Source organism: Takifugu flavidus, chromosome 8 (assembly GCF_003711565.1).
Source record: "Takifugu flavidus isolate HTHZ2018 chromosome 8, ASM371156v2, whole genome shotgun sequence".
Lineage (NCBI taxonomy): Eukaryota > Metazoa > Chordata > Actinopteri > Tetraodontiformes > Tetraodontidae > Takifugu > Takifugu flavidus.
This window is the reverse complement of record NC_079527.1, coordinates 6,543,972-6,568,139: the sequence shown is the minus strand read 5'-3', so window position 1 is coordinate 6,568,139 and position 24,168 is coordinate 6,543,972. Positions and strand designations below refer to the sequence as shown.

The window sequence follows — 24,168 nt, the reverse complement described above, 5'->3', positions numbered from 1 at the left end:
CCTAGAGAGAGTTAATCGACAGCGTATTGTGCAACAGACACGTCTGATATAGGCTGCACTTACATTTTGAATGTTTCGAATAACGTTGGAAACGTTTTACGAGTGTTAGTTGCTCAATTTAAAAGGCGTATGCTTGCATATTTCAATTGACTAGCGAAATATGAATATTTATTTGTCTTGGAGAAGAGCTTCATATCAACGCTACAGGCGTCCATAGGGAAGCACCTCATTGGCTGCCTTCATGCGTGACGTAGTAACGCGGAAGTAAACCAGCACCGGAAGAGAAAAATGGCAGCTCACAGGCGCAGGTGCTCGGTTGTGCTGCTGAGTATTTTTAGTCTGTCATTGATTAATGTTGCACACAGCCAAGAAACGACTGCACCCGCCGGACAGTATGTCTCTGCGTCCGTTGATCCGCAAACAGAAACAGCCGAGAAAAAGGCCGAACAGCCGGCGGCGAAGGGGCGGTGGGAAGAGACCGAGGTCGGGAACATGGATCTGGGTGATGCTGCGACCGAGACGCCGGATAGTTTAAGCCATGAAAATGTCTTTTCTCCATCGGCATCAGAACCAAAGCATGATTTTCGGGAGGAATTGGTCATTAGACCGCTACATTCTGGGGATATTTATGCCAGCTTCCAGTTCCGGACCCTGTGGAAGACTAATTTCAGAGAAAATAAAGGTAAGCTAACTGCTAGCGTTTATTACAGGTTACATCTGATTTTAAAACATTATGCCTTAATGTGCAAAGTTTTTGCCTCTGTAACTTATTTCAAGTATTTTTTCCCACTGTATTTAGTCTACAACATTTCACACGTATGTGATATATTTGGTGTATGTCTGTATATGAATTTCTCAAATTTGGTGCATTATGATATACAGATATGTAGGAGAATATTTGTGCTTTTGCATGTATTATTTCCACCATTGTGAATGAAATAAATGTTTTTTGATATACAGGAGAAAAGTTGTGCTGCTAATTCTCTCTGTATGTGTCATTTACAGACCTCCCTTGTGAGATTAACAAATCTATAACTAGTTACCTGTTTTCTTTCCTGTAACTCAAACCCATGCTATGTTGTTTTCAGTGTCCCATTACCGCCTTTTCCCCAAGTCTCTGGGCCAGGTCATCTCTAAGTTCTCAGTCCGAGAGCTGCACATCTCCTTCACGCAGGGCTACTGGAGGACCATGCAGTGGGGGCAGCCTTACCAGCCGGCCCCTCCTGGAACTGAGCTCTGGGTGTGGTTCCAGGACTCTGTGACGGAGTGAGTACGCATGTCTGGTGGCTACACAGAGGTCACTGGCAGGATTATTATAATGGACAGTATGTGTCATAAAAGATTAACCTTTCACCCCTTTTCAGCGTGGATGGGACTTGGAAGAAGCTGACCAATGTTTTGTCGGGGATATTCTGCGCTTCACTCAACTTTATTGACTCCACCAACACCGTTCAGCCCAGTGCCTCGTTCAAACCTTTGGGTGTAGGGAATGGTACATGTCCTTTCACATTTCTAGTCTTTTTAGGACATTCTTTTAATGTCTCATTGTAAAAACTGTCCAGCATGTCATGCGTGAATGGTAATTCCTTTATTTGTGTTGAACTTGAAGCGACGGACCACCGCTTTCTTCGTTACGCCACCCTTCCCCGAGAAATAGTTTGCACTGAGAATTTAACACCCTGGAAGAAACTGTTGCCTTGTGGATCCACAGTGAGTGACAACTCGTCTCTATTCAAACACCTCTTACAAGACAGAATATGTGTCGTGATGTTGTTTTAAGTATCTGTACATGCTTATAACTACTCTTTTTTTCCCTTTTTGTGGTGGTGGTGGCGTGCTCTCAGGCCGGCCTTGCAGTTCTGTTGAAGTCAGAGAAACTCTTCCACAGCAGTTTCCACTCCCAGGCTGTCCACATCAGACCCGTTTGTCATGACTGGGAGTGCAAAGCCACGTCCTGGGAGCTGAGACAAACACTCAACGTGGTCTTTGACCGCCACATCTCTGCACAGGGGAAACGAGGTGAGCAAAACTCACCTCTCCACGTATGGATTCGGATACCAGGATTTGTGGTTACATTTAGAGCAAATACAGATTTTAAATGCTACAACTGAGAGAAACGTGGATGTTGTTAATGTTGTTTTGAGGAGAGTTTGAAGAAATGAGGAATTAGGGGAATTAAATAGCGTTTAAGCTGCTTTTATGGTAACGTGAAAGCAGCATTACCTTTCCACCAGGGGACGCTATCGGTGCCAAATAATCAGGACCACTGCATGAAAAACCACCATCTGCTGCAACTGATTGAAGTCATGTGTTTTAATTTGATCTAAAACGTGTGTTCCTCCAGAGTGGTCTCTGTTTAAGATGTTTTCACGGACCCTGACTGAAGCTTGTCCACTGGCCTCCTCCAGCAAGATCTACGTGGACATCACCGACAGCCCACAGGTTTGTCCTTTTACCTGTCTCAAGCTTATGGCACCACCGGCACGAGACTGAACCACCTCGGCAGTGTGCAGATTTATAGCTTCGCTGCATTGCGGGGGCCGTTTCTTCCTGCCCACATGTGTGATGCTTTCTGTTATTCAGGGCGAGCAGCTCGAGCTGAGTCCCCCCACCTCTCTGCTGAGCCAGGCTGTGGCACTGGGGGACAGGCGAACCTTTTCTGTCTACGACCTGACACAACAGAGCACCTTTGGCATGACACATTCCCTGAACCTGCTGATCCGCTGGAAATCCAACGAGGGTAAGTAGGAGCAGTAACAGACGCTCCAGGAGTCTCGCTTGCTTTAATAAACCATGCCGACATGAAGGGGTACATGAAAATCAGTTGTTATGGCCAAGTGATGCAAGGTTCTTTTGATTTTAGAGCAGAAAACTTTAAATTTCCTGTGAAGCTCCTAACCCCGCTCCTATTGCAGGTGACATGCTGCGTCCCCTACTGCACGCCGAGCGTTACGTGGCCGGTTATGGGCTGCACATGGGCGAAATCCACACGCTGATGTACAACAACCACCCGTACAGGTCTTTCCCGGTGCTGCTGCTGGAGTCGGTGCCCTGGTACCTGCGCCTCTACATCCACACGCTCACCGTCACCAGTAAAGGAAAGGACAACAAGCCCAGTGAGTCACAGCGGGAGGTCCAGACTCTGCAGCTCCGCTGTCACGCTGCATCACTCACGCGCCTCTGTTTTGGCTCCCTCAGGTTACATCCACTACCAGCCATCCAAGGACCGCGTGAGGCCCCATCTGTTGGAGATGCTGATTCAGCTTCCTCCCATTTCCGTCACCGAGGTCACCGTGCAGTTCGAGCGGGCGCTGCTCAAATGGACCGAATACACTCCTGATCCCAACCACGGCTTCTATGTCGGGTATGCATTCGTACTTTTTAATTATTTAAAAAAATAAAGAACACTTCAAGGTGTTTTTGTGTCTGAAATAAAGACGTGTCGCGCAGAAAATCAGAGTAGTGTTTTCTTCTTTCACTTCCTCGGGTTTAAAATGGCTTCACTGCCTTTCTTATACGTTTAGGTCCTCCGTGATAAGCTCCCTTGTGCCCAGCATCGTCGCCATGGATACAAACATGACTCAGGAACGCCCACTTTTCAGCAGCTTGTAAGTACGCGGCTCTCGGTGTTGTTTCAATACATTTGCGTGCCGGCTCCACATGTCCAATCTCCCTGCAGTTTCCCAAATAAAGAAGAATCCACCTACTTCACACGGGTCTACACGGAGCCCCTGCTGGTCAACCTGCCCACTCCAGATTTCAGCATGCCGTATAATGTCATCTGCCTGACCTGCACCGTGGTGGCCGTTGGATACGGCTCGCTGTACAACTTACTGACCCGCAGCTTCCAGGTGGAAGAACCCAGCCCGGGCCTGGCTAAACGCATAGCCAACGTGATCCGGAAGATGAGAGGCGTGCCGCCGCTCTGAGGCTGCGTTCAGGGAAGGACTCAGTCAAACACTGGCACGGGGATGTGTCTTCAGGGTGATACCAGTCGGTGTGACGGGTGGAGACACGGCTCAGGGGGCTGCAGCTGTAACTGCATCAGGGGCTCAGGTTGGGTTGGATCGGGTTTGTTCTGAAGCCTCTCGAACGGGATAAAACGTCTACTTATTTGTGTGAAGGATGCAAGCCACGCGACGTGTAAACACAAACCATGTTGATTTTTTTTTTTTAAAGAAACATCTCTCTATTTATTTTGCACTCTTTGATTGATGCATGTTTCTGCCAGTCTTTATAACCTATTGCCTTGGGTTTGAGCAAGAACTGTGTGTGTGTGTGTGTGTGTGTGTGTGTGTGTGTGTGGTGTGTGTGTGTGTGTGTGTGTGTGTGTGTGTGGGTGTGGGTGTGTGTGGTGTGTGTGTGGTGTGTGTGTGTGGGTGTGGGTGTGGTGTGTGTGGGTGTGTGTGTGTGTGAGAGGGAGTGAGTGTGCAATTAAGATTGTCCCTTTTCTCTACGTCTTCAATAAAATGATTGAATAATAATGTCATCCTGCAGTTTATACATGCCAGCCTCTGTGGGCAGGCCCCAGGAGAGCGAATCCTGGCGCCCTGCAACGGCGAGGAGCATAAACAAAAACATTCCACATCAGTGATGTTCATACGCCGTCAGCTGCAAACCCTTAAATCTGAAACTTTGCAGCCGGAGAGCAAAACTCTGATCCTCCAGGCTTTAGAATTGGGTGGGAGAGTTCTGAGGTCCAGTAGACGTTCTCAACCTTCTCTTCATTCTTGTCATATTTCATCATTGTTCTAATTTCCCCCCCTCAGCCCGGCTTTAACTGACAGAGTCAACACAAGGCGCCCATTAAGGTGCCCACGTTGTCTTTATTGCTGTGCTGTTATGCATACAGAATTCTGATTCAAAGTTTGGACTGTAGGGTGGGCTTCAGCGCGGGTGTGTGTTCAGCAGGGCTCGCTGCAGGCGTGTCCGCAGGTCGTACTGCAGCACTTCTGGTTCCCGGGACAGTGCCCATCATGAGCGCAATACTCCGCACAAATGACGGTTCCCTTGGGGGGGCCGCAGAGTCCCGTTTTCACTGTGGGAGACAAGAAGAAATCAGATTATTCGTGTTGCAACGAGCGGCTGTGGGTTCTTGCCGCGGCTCTGACCAATGTACGGCTCGGTGCACTGGTGTCCACAGCCGTTGAAGCAGCACTTGGACAGGACAGGATCCGGGCAGTCTCTGTCGTCGCGGCAGAGTTCAGCGCACAGTCCAATGCCCCAGTAATTCCAAGGACACACGGCTGTGGGGAGGACGCGGACATGGATACACAGGCATGAACATTTTCAGAAGGTTTGATGGGAAGAAAAAGGCTGAAAATGAGAGCTGCTCTTACTGAGAATAGGGGGGACGCAAGTGGTTCCACATTTAAACTTGCAGCATTTGTGTCCTCTGTGACAGTCGTCATCACGCTTACAGCCCATCTTGGATGGCACCACCTCGAGTTCACGAGGGCATTCACCTGGTCTGCGAGGGTCTGAATCGGAGAAAAACTTCAACCAACACAACCCGCACACGTGCACTTTTCTACTGAAGGTAAAGATGAAGCGGGCGGCGGAGCCAAACTTACTTGCGACGCCTCCAGCCAAACTGGTGCAGTGCAGAAGAGCAACGAGTGTGAGCAGCAGCAGGCAGAGTTTCTCCATGTCGGCGTCTCTGTGCCTAAAGAATGCGCCTCTGTCGGGATCAACTGTAGCAGAAGGAATGACCGGGCTTTCTGGGTCCTGCTGCCTGTTGCCTCACTGGCGGTGTGTTTATATACACACTCACCAATCAGCTGCTTTCTGTGCATCTCCTTCCACACTAGATAAAGTGGCTTTTATTTGATAAATACATTAAAAAAAAATGGAATTCAGTCCTTGCATGGTTTGTGTTTGGGTGTCTTCTTGTTGTTGCTCTGAACCTTTCTGTGAAAAGAAAAATTCAAAAACACACACTTCCAGTCACAGTCTGCCCCAGCTGGCGTTCCTCTATAGAAGCGACCTCACTCTTGTGTGATATCGGGGTCAAATTGCCAATACAATCTCTTTTGTTGCCATTTTTCAGGGGAATTACTGAAAGACGCTTCTCCCACCTGCTGCTAAATTCCTCCACATATTTATGGGAATACTCGTGTTGACTGAAGCCTTCTTGTGGGGAATGCTAAAAGAAATACAACTTGACTTTGGGGAACTGCGGAGTACGTGAGAGTGAACGGTTTATTGACTCTGTAGCCGCTGCTGCATGTGGAGCCGACGTGAATGAACGGACGCAGATGGGATCACAGCTATTGAGCGTCCCCCCCGATGAGGCAAATCTGCCCTCATGTGACTCCTATAGCTGCTGAAGCTCCACAGCCAGGCACCTCCAACAACGTCTCTCGCTGGAACAGCATCGGCGCCAGGCCTCGAGCATGGACTCCAGCCCGGACTGGGTCGGAGGCAAATCCAGGAAGTAAGTAAATAAGAGACTGAAGCATTCGCCCCTGAATAGCTGGCTGACCTCGGCATGCTTCTCCACAGAGATTGGGTTCATTGACAACTTCAATAGTGTTTGGAACTTTAGGGAACACTTCAAACTGGTTTGATCCAGACTGCCAGCCTCCGTCATGCCCTTGGAAACAGGAACACAATGATAGGCTCCCAGGATAACAGAGCAAACAGGGAGACAGCCTTCATCTCTCTCATGGTCCTCAGCTCCACATCACCGAGGGAATGGGAGTGATTGTCCCACTCCAGGACCCAGCAAGCCCCCCCCCCCCCCCACCCCCCCACCCCCACATTCACCAACCTAACCTGTGGAGGAGCTTGTTGGAGCAGCGACGCTGAAGCTCAGTCACATGAGTTACTGAACAGGCAGCGTCCATCAGGGCTTTGGGTTAACCTGACCCTCACCAGACATGAGACAGATCCCACTAACCTACTCTCTAACTCACCCGTGCTCTGACCAGAACAAACATGCAGCCACGCTATCTCACCAGACGCCAGTTGTGCGTCAACAACGGTGCAAATCGGGCAGTGTTTACAGAACACGACGTTTTGTCTTGTTAAATCTTTGGGATCTGTCGGCCAGATCATTTTGTCGTCATCTGGAACGTTTCCCTCTGTTAAGCAGCCTGGGCTTCACGGGAGCTTTTCCTCTTGGGCAATATTAGGAATAATCCACAGGCCTCCCAAATATAATGCAAATATTTTAAATGGCTTTAGCAAACTGCTGCCTGCTGTATGCACTGATCTGTTGTTATTATGGGGGATTTTGATATTCATTTTGACAAAAGTAAGATGTTGTTAAAGAAGTTTTGAACATCCTGGAAAACTGAACTCTGCCAGCATGAAAGGAATGTTTATAGGTTGTTACTATGGATTTGACAAAACAAAAAACCATTTTGTCTTTGAAGGTTTGGGAGTTTCTGTTGTGGTTCCAGTTTGCATTAGATCTTTTGGTTTTGTGTCCTTTCTGGTTTAGTTTTGTTTTCATGACACACCTTGAGTCAGGGGTGGGATTGGAACCCACATCACCCAGGACGAGGGCAGCGACTGTCCCATCCGGACCATCTTCAGCTCTGAGGAGGCCTGAGATACAGAGTGAAGAAGAGGAGGAAGCTGTGGAGGAAGGGCAGCCATCATGAAGCAGAGGCAGAAGCTGAGTCCTTGCCAGAGGCCTTGGATCAGCATTGGTGGCTCCAGAAAGTAGCTCTCTCAGGTGGTCTTTGATGCAGACGTTGTTGGTCCAAGTCCACTCTGAGGATTTACCATCACTTTACCGTCAGAACCAGTTTTGAATCAGTTTTTAAATAAATTCAAAAGCTAATTTGTCTGTGTAGATTCTCAGTCATCCAGATCATCGTTATCTATCGTTATCCAAGGTCAAACTACCTTGGAAAAAGCTATTTTGTCAAATTTGTTATTCTGTCCATCTGAAACTGAACATATTTAACAATCAGAGCAAACAAGAGTTCACACTATTTTCTTCCGTGATTTTTACAAGCAGAATTCCGTGAATTTTTGGAGATATTTTAAGGTTTTTCTCTTATGAACCGACTGTTTGTGATGGCTGATGTACTTCAATTCAATTCAATCTTTATTTATATGGCACTTTTCAAACACTGGGTAGCACAAAGTGCCTCACAGAGGATAGAAACGACAAAGAGAACAAGAGAATCAAGAAAAAGGACACACACACATACACACACACACATTTGCATGCACAAACTTAAACGCACACACCCACACACACAAACAAGCTGAGACATGGCTGGGCACCGAGACCTGAGGCGAAGGAGACGCCACCTTTGGGGGCCCACCAGGCCGAGGGAGGTCACGGTCCGTGACCACAGGTGGTACCGCCACAAAGACCACCCCGACCCGGACAGACCGGAGGCTCCACACCAAAGCACAGAGCCCCCTAACCACCCAGGCCAGAGTCGACCACTGGACAGCACCTCCAGCGGTAGACCGGAAACATCCCCCAGCCTGGCAGGCCCCCATGAGGAAACACCATGAGGAGACACTGGAGCTAAAAACTGAAGGACTAAAACAGTAAATGGGATAAAAGGTGTAAAAGCTAAAAATACTTAAAATGCCCGATAGGGGGGAGACTTGGGCAACAAACAACCTGCCCGGTGGTTTCCTGGACTTGACTGATCATTGGACAAATACTTCAAGAAATATTGGAGTAATTATAATATTAGAGTAATTATGGACTCAGAACTAAACTTAAACAGCATTAGGACAATGAAAAAATCAGCTCACTCCCAAAACATGGCTAGAAATGCAGCATTTCTAACTGAACAAGATTCTTCAGAACACCGAGGACTGTTGTCGCTGTGAACAATTTTCGCTTAGATCTTAAAACTTTATCGACGAGGTTCATTTTCTGAATTGTTCAGATTTTGATTGGACACCAAACACAATGGGCACCACACTGCAGGGACTTTCCAACACAACAATGAGCCACACCACCATTAACTGTGTTCCACCAGAATGACATCGTTAATTGTGTTCTGCGATCATTAGATATAGATGTTATCTTCATTTGAATTGAGTTAAACACCATATCATGCGTCATTGTACATTTAATATTAAAATGTCTACATCTTTTAGAATTGTTTTTAAAATCCCAAATACCTCCTGAGGAAAGCCAGAGGGTCTTACATGGTGAATACCACATTAAGCTGCTTTATCACTTTTATTGACTGTATTTAGTTTCATTCCAAACTACTGCTCCCGCCCAGTGGCGATAATCATAAATTGCACTTAACTTGTGATTTTTTTTCCTCCCTGGTTCATCTACTTTTTTCTTTTATGCTTCTTATATTTGTAAGCTCGGTTTTTTCGGTGCCTATGAGCCTAGAAACCTATATTATATTTATCCTCTTGAAATAGCTGCATAAAATTATGATTTTGTTCATAATGAGCGTATTGAGGTATATGACGTAAAAATGAAACAGAAAAAGGTAATTGGTGCATAAAACGTCTTTCCTCACAGATGAGCATTATTAATTAAAATGTAAATACCGGTAGTAATTTTATGTGCGCACGGGTTAATGTAAAACTAATTTGTTGATTTATCTTCTCCCGATTCTTCACGGACACCCTGGGGATGCTTCAAACCCAGTGTTGTGTGTAGACAGTCCTCTTTACTCTGACATCAGTAATAACTACATTGCTGTGTACAGTCCTTCGTCTAATATTCTGCAGTTATGCAGCTATCGCTCCAAAACCTTTTACACTCATTTAAAAAAATACTTCTAATGTTCAAAAATGTCATTTTTCTTTTTCTTTCGGAATCTAAACCTAAAACAACTTTTACACTGGCAGAGCAGTGGAATAATTGCTTTTTGCAAATATTAGCAGGAATAAAGGAATTGATGTGTTTAACGCGACGGCAAGATGCAGTACAGCTAGTGACCGCTGGAGGGGAGTGTTTACCGGAAGATGTCACATCTTGCTCAGAAATAAAATCCTCCATACTTCGACATATTAATTCTCAGCCTAGAAAAAGTGTAACTGACACAGATAACAACAGAACAAAAGTTTTTCCCCCCAACAACTGCCTGGATATGGGCGTGGCCGCAGGAATATTCAAATCAAAACCATCAGTTACGATTCAGTTCATCGGTCTGGCCTCAAATGTTGCAACGTGGTGTATTGAACTATGTAAATGTATTCTGCCTGCCTTTGATTTGATTGACAGCTATCCGCTGAAATTTTCCAACAGGGCGAACCAGAGGGTTATTATTCAGGGTGCAGTGAGCAGTGAGGAGTAATTTCACTCCCTGGGGTGCGGAGGCCATGCAATTTACATGTCCAACTGTATAGCTTGTAGCAAGCCTGGCCAGGAATCTGTTTGTTACCTTCACACATGTCGGAGAGATCTGAGGGGGGCAGGACGGTGATGGGGGGGGGGTCTGGTTCAGATTTCCATAGGTTACGCATGTGCAAGCGCGTGCTTTTATTTGCTTCATCTTTTCCAGAATATGATGCATTCTTACTTCTGTAACCCTGCAAACACCTTGCTCCTGCTTCAACCCCTCCTTTTCGATTTCAGCCCCCCCCACCCCCCCCCCCCCCCCCCCCCCACCTTTTTTCCCCTCCCTTGTCCTTGGGAATTCAATCATGGCCTAATGTTGGTGAAACCTTTTCTCTGTGAATTCGTGTAACAAGGCTGAGCTCCTGGATGTTATTGTATGTCCTTGAAATGATGTAGATGCTATCGGTTTCACCGCCGGCCATGAATGCCGAGCGAGAGTGGAGGCGAGGGGAGGAGAATGGTTGGGAGATGGGTCTGAATCTGAGCACATATGTTGAAGACTGGGGCTCCATTTCAGCTTTAAATAAGGCAATTCACCTCGCTGTGTGGCCTCCTTGTGCCTCTTCGGCGGTGGTGAAAGACCCCTCGCAGATGAAAGACAGAGATGCACAATAGCAAAGTGATATCCCTGCAAAACTGAACCAAAGATGTGAAAAATACGGCTGACATGAAGGAAAATGAAGACCTGTCAGCAAGTATTATTAGTCGCCTGCAGTTTTTCAGCGTGACTGGTGCTTTAAAACGTGCAATAAAGCTCCTGGTGAGGGTGTAACACACACACACACACACACACACACACACACACACACACACACGCACGTGTGTGTGTTTGGGAGATATTAAAGGAATGATGATATTATTCATCTTTTTTCAAAAACGGACAGTTTTGAAATGAAATTATTCAGCAGAGCAGAAGTCGCCTGATGCCAGAGTCATGTGACAAACATGATGAATGGGCATAATTTCCCGACTCATATTGTTTCCAGACTGACCAGAAACAAGTCTCGGCGTCACCCCTGGCCCCCCCAGGCCCTCCCCCCTCGGCTCGCCACAGTAAAACATTGTGCATTAACCAGCCGCTGACCCCTGCATGCTAAACTCAATCGTCCCATCATCTGGGCCATTATCATCTCCTCAGTATCCAGGACTGAATCAGGTTTGGTGCCTCAGGCAACGAAGGAGTCTTGACTTTTTGACTGGCAGACCACATGCGTGTGCACGTGAGTGTGCTGGTTAATCTATATCATCAAAAAGCATGAAACAGGGGTTTCAAACACATCTACCTGTGGACAGAAAGTGTGGTCTAAAAGGTAACTGAGGTGGTTTGTGATCCTAAAAAAGCTCCCACCGCAATGAGGAGCGATGGTTTTCCTGATTCTAAGCGCTCCAGCGGAGCTCGGACAAATGCGTCCCATAGCAAGAATAATGATGATCCCGTGATAATATTCCGAAGCCAAAAATAATGCTAATGCAGCTAATGATGAAGCATGCTCAGAAATCCCTTCCCGTCATCCTGTTGTCCCCTGTGGTCCCCGTAGCCCCACGGGAAATCTGTAATGTATTCAGCCGGGGCTGGGGAGTAAAATGAAAACAAATGTGGTGTAATAAAGGAGAGAAGATGAAGCGATTCCATGATGATGCTCTCTACCGGCCTTATAAATCAAAATAAAAGTAGAGTAGGTCATGTGTGGCCCTACCCTCACACACACACACACACACACACACACACACACACACACACAACACACACACACACACAACACACACACACACACACACACACACACACAGGAGGAAGAATCAGGCAGCAGAAAGTGAAGAAGTATTCACAGTTGTGTAATTCAGTAAAATCAATAACTTTAATTGTAACAATTAGTAAATATTGTTGTTGTCATATGGATGTATTTTATGTATTTGCTTGCTAATCATCTAATGCGCCTCCTAACTGATCCGGGTGGGGCCAAACTTGGCAAGTTTCATCCTGTTGGGATGCAGGATTAAAACTCCGTGTGGTGCAGTACCGCTGATCGCCTGTAGAAGGTGCTGTGGTGCCGACGTACTGTACAGGTCAAAGCAATAGTCCCAGAGAGGGAGAGAGAGGAGCCTGGTGATAATCCTGCACCAATGTCAGAAACACTCATTATGCGGAAAACCCACAAAAATTAAAATGGGAGAGGAGCAGTTCCATCTTTCTCACAAACAGCTGCTTATTGTGGCCCAGATTCAAATCAGGAAACCGATTCATTGGCGCGAGGGATTGTGGTTGATATGAAAATGTGAAAATGCCCCCCCCCCCGCCAATACACACCTCATACACATGCATGATGCGCAAGGGTTTAAGGTCAAGAGAGAGAGATGAGTTCATTTTTTTTATCATTAGGGTTTTGAAATACCTCCAGTCCTCTTTCAAACCTGCGTCTCAGACTCTGACAAGGTGGCTGCTTACTACGCAGATAAAGAACAGCCAGCAGGGGAGGGGGCATAAATAATTGATACCTAATAAGTTGAAGCGGAGCACACCAGATATATATATATTCTTTAAATTACTGTTATTTTATTTCCAGGCCAAGAATAGAGGAAGCCTCCCGAGTTGTTTATTTCCTCCACCGTTTCTTTCTTTTCATGTCCTTCTCATTTTACGAGCAATGAGTCAACACAGCACACGTAAATGATATTTTGACACAGGGAGCCATGAATAATGCATCCGAATTTACTTTTATGCCGGAGTCAGACCCCTCTCGGCACCCTTTCCCCCCCTCCCCATCTCTCCTCCACCTTTTCCCTTCTTCTATCCTCACTATTCATCCTCATCAGAACTCAGCCTCATTCCTCCCCCCTCCGCTCCTCACCCCTCCCTCCCTCCCTCCCTCCCTCTCCCCCCACACCTCCATCAAACAGGAAACGGCACAGGGTCCGGCTCTTATTTACTTCCTCCCGGTATCGGTGTTTGTTATCTGGCTCTGGTCAGACGCTCGCTGACGCATTTGCATAATCACGAGGGAGGATTTGGGGCTCTTGTGAGGCTTTTTTTTTTTTCCCTACAAAGGTGAGCATAAATATCAACGGATAATAAAGAAGAAACGCTGAGATTTCATAGTTTCTGAAGAGGTTTTTTTTAAAATTTGAAACCTCATCTCGTTACCTCCAAAAACAGGCAGCCAGCAGAAGAAAAGAAGAAGAACTTCAACACTTTCACTTTTAAATTTGAGCGCTCCTCAAACTTCACCAGCTCGCCACTATGAGCCAACGATGCCGCTCCCACTCACGCTGCACCAAAACAAAGCTCCCGTAGTCGCAGGTCACGGGGGCGGCCATCTTGAATGGATGATGTCATCTGCAGCCGGAGCGGCAGCGGCGGTTCAGTTATGGAGGCCCCCCCCCCCCCGAGCATTACTGAGCTGTCAATCACCGAGCGGCATCTGTCAAACATCAACTTAAGTCTCCACCGCCGTCTTTGGGAGCGGTGGTAGAAACCGGGGCGATCCCACTGCGCCCACGTTTAGTGCGATTTGATATCATCCATCTTTCCCAACAGTCCACAGTTCAAACCTTTTAATCCCTCCGACTTCAAAACAACACTGCAGTTTATAGGATTTAGGAGAATCTCTCTGTTAAAAACAGAACATTTGGAATTATGATTTCAGTGGTCTATAATCGGCCGAGGATAACCTTTTCTGTCTATTCTTTTTTAATCAGCATAAACCTTTTATATAAAGAGGGAGTGTCTTTATACGTTAGTCCAGACTGGACAAACAACCCGCAGAGGAGAAATTAGTGTTTAAAAACACCAGTTTAGGCGAGCATCATCACATCGTCACGGCTGAATAAGGGATTTGTTCCGTCCCGATTTTGTTCATCTAAAATCTAAAATCTAATCGGAGACCAGTAACAGCAGTGAGGGACACTCCAGGAGGGACAACTGGACTAAATAGTCCCCCGTCTCTACTCACAGCGAGTTAAAAACTAAAACCAGGCGTCTATTTAAGTGAAGCTCCTCCCGTATAAAGTTCAAATCTACAAACTAATGTGTGATCTCTTAATTTTAAGAATTTAGGGAAGCCTAAATCCAGCCCATAATCCAGATGGTGATACCAGGCCTGTAATCTACTTATTTTACCCCTCAGAGTAATTCAGTCTTCATCCCTCGGCCGTGAAGTCGCTCCGAAGGAAGCAGGGATGAATAATCTGCATCGTCCTCGGCGTCCAGAGTGCTTCTTCATTCATAATTTAACGCCCCCCCCCCCCCCCCCCATTACGTCTGATGAAAGCCACTGACCTGAAAATACGCAGGGAATGAGCCCCTTCCCCTCCGTTGTCTGCCCCCCCCCCCCCCCCCCCCCCAACCACACTGTACGTGTTGGCAGAAAACATCAGTAAATGAAGCTAACGGCTAGGTCCCGTGTTGTTCCTGTCAGTGCACGTGGGAACACCCTTCCAGGGTCCCCCCCGATGGAGGGAGGTGTCGTAGCCTCGCTAATTTAGCACATATTTGAGACTTCATTGAGGTACAACCAGATATTTCACCACGAGACTGGCAATAATGCAACGCTAGTGATGCAGCAAATGTAGATTAAAGACCACATGCGCGTCTGTCCTTTAAGTGAAAGACATGAATCATAAACAATACAGCCTTCATGCAAATGTGAGCGTAGTAAATGCGTTTCTCATGCTCCTGCTAGCTTGACCCAGAAAGCGTTTTCACCCTGACACTCCATGGGCCGACGGAGCGGGCGGGATGATTTCCGACGCTATTGAGCGCGTGCGTGAGCGCGTATTAACAACACTCATCTAAGACGTCGTCTTCCTCACAAACCGCCAACAGCAAACATCCTTTTGCTGCACTAGCCGGCCAGGCTGGCTGATTCTGATGCAACCATTTTCCTTGACCAAACGCCTTGTCTTTTAGTTCTTCATTTCTGTACAACAAAACCTGTTTTTTCCATTAAGTGTAGAGGCTGTTTAAACACAGCTAAACGCTTTAGTCACCGCGCTGGCCCCAGGCAAGGACGCTGTTCAGCGTGCATCATTTGCTGTAATATCCTGTATCCCTTTCAGCTGTTTTAACGCAGCGCACTTTTTGTTGCAGTTAAATGCATATTCAACATCCCCCCACCAGCCGTAAGATTGTCACTGATAAGCCGGTCTTGGGCTGCATTTTAGGAAATTTTGTCCTCCCACAACTCTTGAACCAGACAAACATGCAGAGCCGACATGGGCCGATCCAGCAGTCCAGCCGTGGTGAATTCAGGCTACGCCAGGGCAGCCTCGCTATGACTTGAAAATGCCCCTAATGAGTCATCTGAGATGGTGACTCATATTCAGCTCAACAAAGGCTTCAGTTTCCCTGCACACCTACAGACGGGGAAACTTTTCAGGCCGAAGCTGCCACCCGCACGCCGTCGACTAGCGGCTACATGCTAACTGGTGCAATGTGACAGAAAAGAGCTGGCTAGACAGTGAGGCAATTCTAAAAACTTGATCCGTGGATTCTCTTTAAAACGTGCACGTGCGTATGGGGGAAAATCACCGTGGTGCACAATTAGCCTCTTCTTCTCTCTGATGTTGTCACTCAGTTAAACGAACCAAGAGCAGGTGGAACCTTTGTCAACTTAATCGTTCCTCTTCATTCAATGTGTCCTTCCATGCTCATGCACGTTACTGACACTGACAAACCCCAAAATCTGTCTCATGTCTTTAATTTCTGTTAACACGAGCGATGAAATCAACCGATGTCAGACTGGAAGAGTTTCTAGCTTAGCTGAATTAGCTTCTAACCACCTCCTGTGGGTGGCGTTTCTGGGGCAGCTTCTTTCACGATGAATGGAGAGAGAATGAAGTGACACAATATCTGTTTTAAAATGACTGAATGGAACATTTTAGTATGTACAGTGTTTTCTCATGAGTTTTTAGCTAATCTCAACCCCCATATCACTTTTAGAGCAAAATAAAACCCCAGCAGGATCTTTGAGACTAAACCTAAACGACAAATAAAATAGAGAGAATTTCTTCATTTATTTCTTCATTTATTTCATACACATCAACCTGAGGCGTTAACCTTTTTTAGTTAGCGTGACTGGAGCCACGTAGCATGTAGCTCTTTTACAGTCCACACAGTCACAGTAACAGAGATAAATAAGCTAAATCAGCTGTCCGAGAAAAGACGCGCTGCTTTAAATACTCAGGAACCCGGTAGCGTCGTGTTACGCCGCCGTGCTATTCATGACACCGCGGCTAAGCTACATCTGAGACCCACCGCCACCAAAATCAACCCCCCCTTCCCGATAAAACTGATCCGCCCTGGCGTGTATTGTTTTGGAAAATAAATTGTCTCCTTCCACTCGGCGCTCCTGTGACATCATTTGTTTCCCCTCTTAACTCGATTATTGTCACTTAGTTCATCTGCACGGCAACGATGACCTGTAGCTACAGCGTTGCCCCCCCCATGACAGAGAGGACTGGCAAACGTTTGCCTGCAGCCTGTAAGTTTGTCAAACTTAAATACGAGAGAACATAATATCCACCTTATTTCTCCTGTCACCCAATCCTTCTGCTCCCGCCTTGAAAATAAGCTTGAAGGTAATTGTGTCATTGTGTCACGAGGGGAAAAAAGAAAAAATAATCCATTAAATTGTGTTCCATGTTCTCCGTAGCTTTTGTGGCGCGGAGCAGCGCCGCAGGATTTCGGAGAGGTGAATTATGAATAATTGCCTTTGATCCAGAAAGCCTGACGAGTAATAACATTTAATACTGTACTTGATCAATGAAACACAGCACGGTGGTGTGTGTGTGTGTGTGTGTGTGTGTGTGTGTGTGTGTTGTGTGTGTGTGTGTGTTGTGTGTGTGTGTGTGTGTGTGTGTGTGTTTTCCCGTTCGATTTTCGGATTCACAAAGAGGTGACGTGACTTGCAGCTCAAAGTTCACTGAAACTTACTTTCCTCGGTTTTAACCTTTGACCTTTGGGAAGAAGCCACGCCGGTGAATAATTGAGCGTTGAACACGAGAGGCGAAGGGTGAAACTGGACCGCAGGTTGCTAAAGGTCTTTGTTGCATCAATTACTTGATTAAGTGGCGCCCCTCCCCCACCCCGTCGTCACGGGCAACCTGATCTGTTTTTAAACTGATTCATGTTACAGAGCAAGGGGGAGGAGGGGGGGGGGGCATTTTCAATTAAACATTAGCATGTTTGAGTGACCGTCAGCTGCCATTTGATCAGGCTTTTACTTTAATTGCTTGAATTTCATTGCGTGTAATCATTTAAGGTGGAATTTCACCGGCGGGGACGAGCCTCCCCCTCCTTAATCCAAATTTAAAAATACTAATGAAGTTTGTCTGATTCCAATTTTTACAAGCGCAGGTTTGGAGGCGGAGGGTTAAAAGAAGGACAAAAGTGTCAATATCAGTATTTTTGAATGAAATAAACATAATAACACCAAGAATGAAATGAGCAGCGTTTGGCTCACCTCTACCATTTTAATTACCGTTAAGAAAACAACAAACGCCTTAAATGTCGAACTGAAAGATTTCGTGTTCATCCCACAGCAAATATTTTAGCGTCCCACACGGAACCGCTGAGCGGCTGCAGCGCGTGCAGGAAGGAGACAAATGAGGCAGAGAGACGGCGAGCAGGAGGAGAGAGAAGAGGAAGAGTTGTGATCTTTGAACCGGAATAAACTCACATCAGGACTGAGGCTCCTCCCTCCAACATCTGTATTCAAGCTGCGCTGGAAAAGAACAAATGTTTCCATCTTTTTAAAGTCTGTCTGATTCAAGAGAATTCTAATAATCATTCGTCTGCGTCTTTAAATTCACCCGCTTCAGCCCCAAGTTTTGCTTTATTTCCACTTTATGGAACCTTCTATAACCTTAAGGGTGACGTACGACACCAACGCTGAACCCAACTGCTTTCAGTTGGAAAGGTCAAAGGTCAAAGCTTTACGTTTAGCCCCTGGCTTTGAATGTGGCATCAAATGAACTCGGTTGGTTGAGAGATGTCAGAGAACCACGTACAGGTGGGGGAGACCAGCAGAGGTGGGGAGACCAGCAGAGGTGGGGGAGACCAGCAGAGGTGGGGAGACCAGTAGAGGTGGGGGAGACCAGTAGAGGTGGGGAGACCAGTAGAGGTGGGGGAGACCAGCAGAGGTGGGGAGACCAGCAGAGGTGGGGGAGACCAGTAGAGGTGGGGGACACCAGTAGAGGTGGGGAGAGACCAGCAGAGGTGGGGGAGACCAGTAGAGGTGGGGGAGACCAGCAGAGGTGGGGGAGACCAGCATAGGTGGGGGGAGAACAGCAGAGGTGGGGAGACCAGTAGAGGTGGGGGAGACCAGCAGAGGTGGGGGAGACCAGTAGAGGTGGGGGACACCAGTAGAGGTGGGGGAGACCAGCAGAGGTGGGGGGACCAGCAGAGGTGGGGGAGACCAGTAGAGGTGGGGGACACCAGTAGAGGTGGGGGGAGACCAGCAGAGGTGGGAGAGACCAGTAGAGGTGGGGGAGACCAGTAGAGGTGGGGGAGACCAGCAGAGGTGAGAGAGACCAGTAGAGGTGGGGGAGACCAGCAGAGGTGGGGGAGACCAGCAGAGGTGGGGGAGACCAGCCTCTGTTTCACCAGGAGCTGAAACAACCAGAACCGTTGTTCCAGCAGAGGCGTGGTTGGGTGTGGCGGCGGTGAGGGAGGGGGGTGAGGCGAGGTCACTGGGAGGACAGCAGCGGCGTCTTGGGTTTGTAGCGATTGTGATCGATCCGTGAAACTACTCACACTAGCTGTCAGGCAGAAACTGGAAAGTAAACCTGACAAATCCAAAAACTGTAATAATAATAATAATAATAATAATAAACACATAAACATCCAGAAAAACAACAGGAGGTGTGAGGAACCTGCAGACGCTCACACCCACTGTGTGTGAGCAGGCTTGTGTGATGTGTTCGGGCGCAGCAGGAAATCTCCTTCCTCCTAAACACTGAGCCAGCGCCTGATCCTCAGCTGATTCTGAGTCAGCCGTGGCCGTAAAAGGGCAGGAACCTCACAAGACCTGCTCCCCCGGCGCCTGGCAGGAGCACGTCAGCGGGGCTCCTTCTCACCTGCGAGGACGGGACCTGTTCGGGAGAGACGGACGATGATTGCAGCTGCTGCATCGCCTGCAGGTGTCCAACCTGAAAAAAGCTCTTAGACAGAGCAAATTCCATTTTATTTGATTCAACTCAACTTCTTATATCACGTCTTTACTGTCAAAACTGTCTCTGGAATCCCGGAAAATGTCTCCCAGGTGAGTTTCAGGGAGAAACCTCCAGCAGGACCTCCTGTGGAGTCTCCACACACACACATACGCACGTGTAAAAGCCTTCAGCGCTACGGCTAAGAGGCTAATTCTTTTCATTATAGATACTGAATTTGATTTTTGCTGCGTCATCCCAGTGCTAGCCCAGCAGGTTAGCACTAACTGGGCTAAACTGGGCTGAATCAGGACCATCGAACAGACAAAACTGAGGAGGGACGAGAATAAACCAGACCGCGTCCCCTCGTCTCGTCCGCCTCTTCTGGTTTCGTTTCCATGCTCAAAACGAACGAAGCGGCTGGGTTTTCCCTACACGCACGGCGGCGGCGGCGGCGGCGAGCGTGGGCGCTCACCCGACAGATGGACATCGTCCTGATCTAAATTATAATCAGGTTATCCAGTGAGGAGAGGGACAGCTCATCACTGATGCCGCGTTATTAGCATAACGGCGCCGCAGAAAGACAACCCAACCCCGCCACTGACACATGCCTTCGCTTGACTTTGGCGCAAGATAACAGGCGTTTAGCAAACGAGAAAATGGTTGTCGTCAAGCTTTTCCTCCGCGTAAATCCCGCCGCTCCGACTTCTGTTGATACTTTTTGAACCACTTTGTCGGCGTCTCCCAGACGAGGGTTCGTCGGGCTGCCTCTGGGGCTCGTCGGCAGTCAAACACCCGTTCTCCTCTCTTCCCCTGTATTCTGTCACTTTTAGGTGATAGAAGACAAGGGCGAGGGGCGTCAGCAGACGGCAGCGGCGCAGTAGAGCGCCGTCTGCTGACGCCGGCAACTGGAAGAGCTGTCGTTCCACCAATTTCACCCCTCCGTCGCAAAAAAACCCCCAAAAAAATTAAAACCACATCGGCTGACTGCGTCTGAAACTCTTGGCCTGCGATCAATGCCTGTCAGCTCGCGAACATTGGACAAAAAAGCCCCCCCCCAAAAAAAATGCATTTAACTGGTGTGAGGATTTCTGTGAAAAATAAATAAATAAATAAAAATAAGTAAATAAAATTCCTAGCCTGTTTGTTTCCTCACTCTTTTGTATCGCAGCGGCAATATTCCCACAATGTTCCCCACCATCTGTGGGAATGTGATACCTTTCTATAGCTAAAAGAGGGGGGTGCTGGTGGTGGCGGTGTGTGTGTGTGTGTGTGTGTGTGTATGGGGGGGGGGTTCTCTAATCCCAGAATCCCTCACATCGAATCATGCAAATTTGGTGCACTTTGAAGCGAATCCAGCTCCTACCATATGCAGAGTGAAAACAACAATCTATTATGCATGCATTGCACCGAGCTTATGGTAATGGTATTTCTCTGCTCTTCCTATAAAGTCAAATTTGCAGATGCGCCACGAATCTAAAGTTGTTCTTTTTTATTATTCTTTTTTTAAAAAAAATAATGCCTTGTCCCTCTGTCGTGTGTGTTTTGAGTAACGAGCCGAGTGTTTGGAGACCGTTGCCGTGTCTCATAGCGAAAGTGACGCTTGAAAAATCGGACGGCTAATATTTCTCTTCTTCCGGTTGCGCCGGAGAGGTTTTTGTTTTTCCGCGTGTTCTCTCTGAGTGTGCACTCCTGATTTCAAGTCCCGCTCTTCAAACCCAACAACACCCCCACCCACCACCGAGATTAGAAACTTCCCGCCGCGTTTGGTGTCACGTTATCTTTGCATTTTAGCAAGAGGCCGCTGTTCTCCTGCTCCGACGCTGGTATCGCTCCGGTATCGCTCCGGTATCACTCTGGTATCGCTCCGGTATCGCTCCTGTATCGCTCCGGTATCACTCCGGTATCGCTGCGTCTGACCTGGCGTTGCACGAGCCAGAACCCTGTCAGCCCGCGTCTGTGGCTGGATTAAGAATGCCACATCAGTGATATTTCCATTTGTTCAGGAGATAATTAGGGCCCGAAACATGCCAAGAACCATTTTCCATCTTGGCTCATCCGACTTTGGGGGGAGGAATCGTGCAAAAAGAGTAATTGGCAAGATGTGAGCAGCTCTGAGCGGTTCTTTGTTATAAAGAAGAAGGCCGACGTCTGGCTGATTCTATCCTGTTGAAATATAAACCATCTATCTATCTATCTATCTATCTATCTATCTATCTATCTATCTATCTATCTATCTATCTATCTATCTATCTATCTATCTATCTATCTATCTATCTATCTATCTATCTATCTATCTATCTATCTATCTATCTATCTATCTGTGAGGGTCACTGTTGGTGGCTCTAACATATAGTTTGTAGCAGCACTGAAAAGAAAGACACACACACACATACACACACACATTTCATACTTCCGTAGGCATCATACGTTACCCAGCTCCTGGTAGTAACACTAATCTAAACCCAATTCTAAGATTGGACCTTATATCTCAGACAGCTTAGATGATCTGGGCCCAGCAAAATGACCCCATTTCACAAGTATGATGCCATTTGCTAATGGAATGACAATTTTGGTGCACAATATATACCAAATATGGACACACACACACACACACACACACACACACACACACACACACACACACACACACACACTTTGTGGTGTACCTGTGACAGCGCTGTTGTGAACAGCCATCGCTTTCTTGTTGATTATGAAACCCATTCCAACAGAAAAGTGCAGTGTGTCGCTTTCGTTTGAGTGTTCTTCATATGCAAAAGTACATTTGCCCACTTTCAAAGTGAGTCACGGACGGACGCATCTTTCCTCCCTCTTTATTGTAGATTGAGGTGGGTGCAAACGCAATTCTTCAATATTGGAACAATTTTGCCCGATTACGGGCTGAAAAGGTTCTGAAAAGGTTCATTCTTGCAGTTTTACAGGGCGAGAAACATTTTTGAGGACAGATTACTCATCTTCAGAGTGTACCGCCACCAGAACTGAAAGGTTAAAGAGTGTTTTTAACCTCAAAAAGGGCTCTGAGCACAACTGAATGTGCTCTTGTAACTACATCATGCAGGCCTAAACTGCACACATGACAGTGAATTACAATGGGGGGGGGGGGGGGGGGGCAGTGCACACGGGGGACACTCATGTGACCGTTACTCACACAAAGCCTCACAGCTTAAGTATATTCCTTAAAAATCCACACGATTTGGGGAATAAAACTGTTAACCCACTGTTGACAGCCAGTGTGGCTCGGCAGGGGCGGCTGCATCTCACGCTGGAGGAGAGACGGGACGCGGGGCGGCTTTATCGCCCAGGCCGGGCCGGGCCGGGCCGGGCCGCGCCGCGCCGCACCGCACTCTCTGCCAGCCAGACTCTAAGTTATTCTATGCCAGTGGAGCATTGATTTTCCACACTGTTAGCTCACATGATTCCCCCTTTCCTCAGAGGAAAATTGCCAGGGATGAAAAAAAAGGACTCCCTGTGATCGATTGGTCCACTGTGCTGCTGAATTCAGGTTACAAGAGGTGGGGGGGGGGGGGGGGGGGGGGGGGGCACAGTGGGGTGTTTGCATGTTTGAATGACAGAGGGAAAAACTGGCTGGTAAAAATAGGCCTGAAGAGCAGCAGCTTGTAAATAAGCAATAGATCAGTGCACCAGCGCTTGTTTACATCCTTTAATTTTATTCACTAAATAATAACTAAAGGATTTTTTTTTAAGTCACATGATCGGTGTCACGTCCATCTGTCCACGTGGGCTCAGCATCAGTGTCGGAAAATTCCCGTAAATATATCTGAAACAGAGCCCTTTTTTTCTTTTTTGGTTGCGTGGAGTTTACTTACATAATAACAATACGGAGATTTCACACCTTAAACCCGTGAATAGATCCAGATATGACTGGATCTGAAGCCAACGACGGCATAAAGCATCAGACTCTGGTGGCAAAAGTGGTGAAAATAGCCTACACGGTCATCAGCTAGTCATTTAAACAGGAAAAACTGTTTATTCAAATCAACACTAGTGTCTTTTTTGTGCCATTTCTGTGTGTTAGGTGGCTGTAAACAATGCACGTAACACATTTGCACGTAGCATCGTGGGCAGGCCAGTTTTTAAACACTCTCACCACCGTTGGAAAAGAGCTAGAACAAAAGTGGGACCCTCGGTCGGGGGATGGGCTGTCCTGCACGCATCCGCCATGGCAGGAATTTAATGGTGCGTTTGAGCCTCCGTTCTGTTAAAGCGAGCTTTTCTAAGCTAAGAGTGAAGCAGACAGTGGTGGAACCTCTGTATTACATCCAGAGGTAGTGGGCAAACCGCGATCTTGGGGTGCTAACGGGGAAACCCAGAGCTGCGCTTGGCTTCTTCCAGGCTAATGTCGCACCGTTGAGGGCAGGAGGGAGCACAAGGCTCACCCTTCGGATGCACCACCCTACATGTTTCGCTCCTCTCTCTGGCTCTAATCCCTTCTGACTGAATCGCTCCGGCATTAGAACCTGACTAGAGCTGTTTGACACATAAAGATGCTGAGAAAGGAAGGAAAAAGTCCAGAAGGATGGAGGAGAGGACGGTGGGCAGAGCTGAAACAGATCTCTCTGCAAACATGGAAGACATTTTATGGCCCCATATAGAGTCCCCCCCCCCCCCCCCCCCATGAAATAAACATTACCTATTATTTAATCGCCGTAGCTATCAAAAACATCATCTTTATGACGTCCCTCAAG

At 47.3% G+C, this 24,168-nt stretch overlaps 2 protein-coding genes across 2 annotated transcripts; one reads left to right on the top strand and one right to left on the bottom strand.

Annotated features, from left to right (window-relative positions):
- Positions 1–260: 260 nt before the first annotated feature.
- pigt (phosphatidylinositol glycan anchor biosynthesis, class T) lies at positions 261–4,185 on the top strand. Its single transcript, XM_057040054.1, has 11 exons — positions 261–682; positions 1,089–1,266; positions 1,365–1,492; positions 1,610–1,710; positions 1,845–2,019; positions 2,345–2,442; positions 2,584–2,740; positions 2,916–3,116; positions 3,199–3,364; positions 3,525–3,608; positions 3,680–4,185. The coding sequence occupies exons 1-11, from the start codon at positions 289–291 to the stop codon at positions 3,927–3,929; spliced, it is 1,932 nt and encodes a 643-aa protein (XP_056896034.1). The 5' UTR covers positions 261–288; the 3' UTR covers positions 3,930–4,185.
- Positions 4,186–4,806: 621 nt separating this feature from the next.
- On the bottom strand, positions 4,807–5,749 carry wfdc2 (WAP four-disulfide core domain 2). Its single transcript, XM_057041792.1, has 4 exons — positions 5,574–5,749; positions 5,340–5,480; positions 5,112–5,246; positions 4,807–5,038 (listed from the first exon to the last, which is right to left on the bottom strand). The coding sequence occupies exons 1-4, from the start codon at positions 5,647–5,649 to the stop codon at positions 4,905–4,907; spliced, it is 486 nt and encodes a 161-aa protein (XP_056897772.1). The 5' UTR covers positions 5,650–5,749; the 3' UTR covers positions 4,807–4,904.
- Between the last annotated feature and the right edge of the window lie 18,419 nt (positions 5,750–24,168).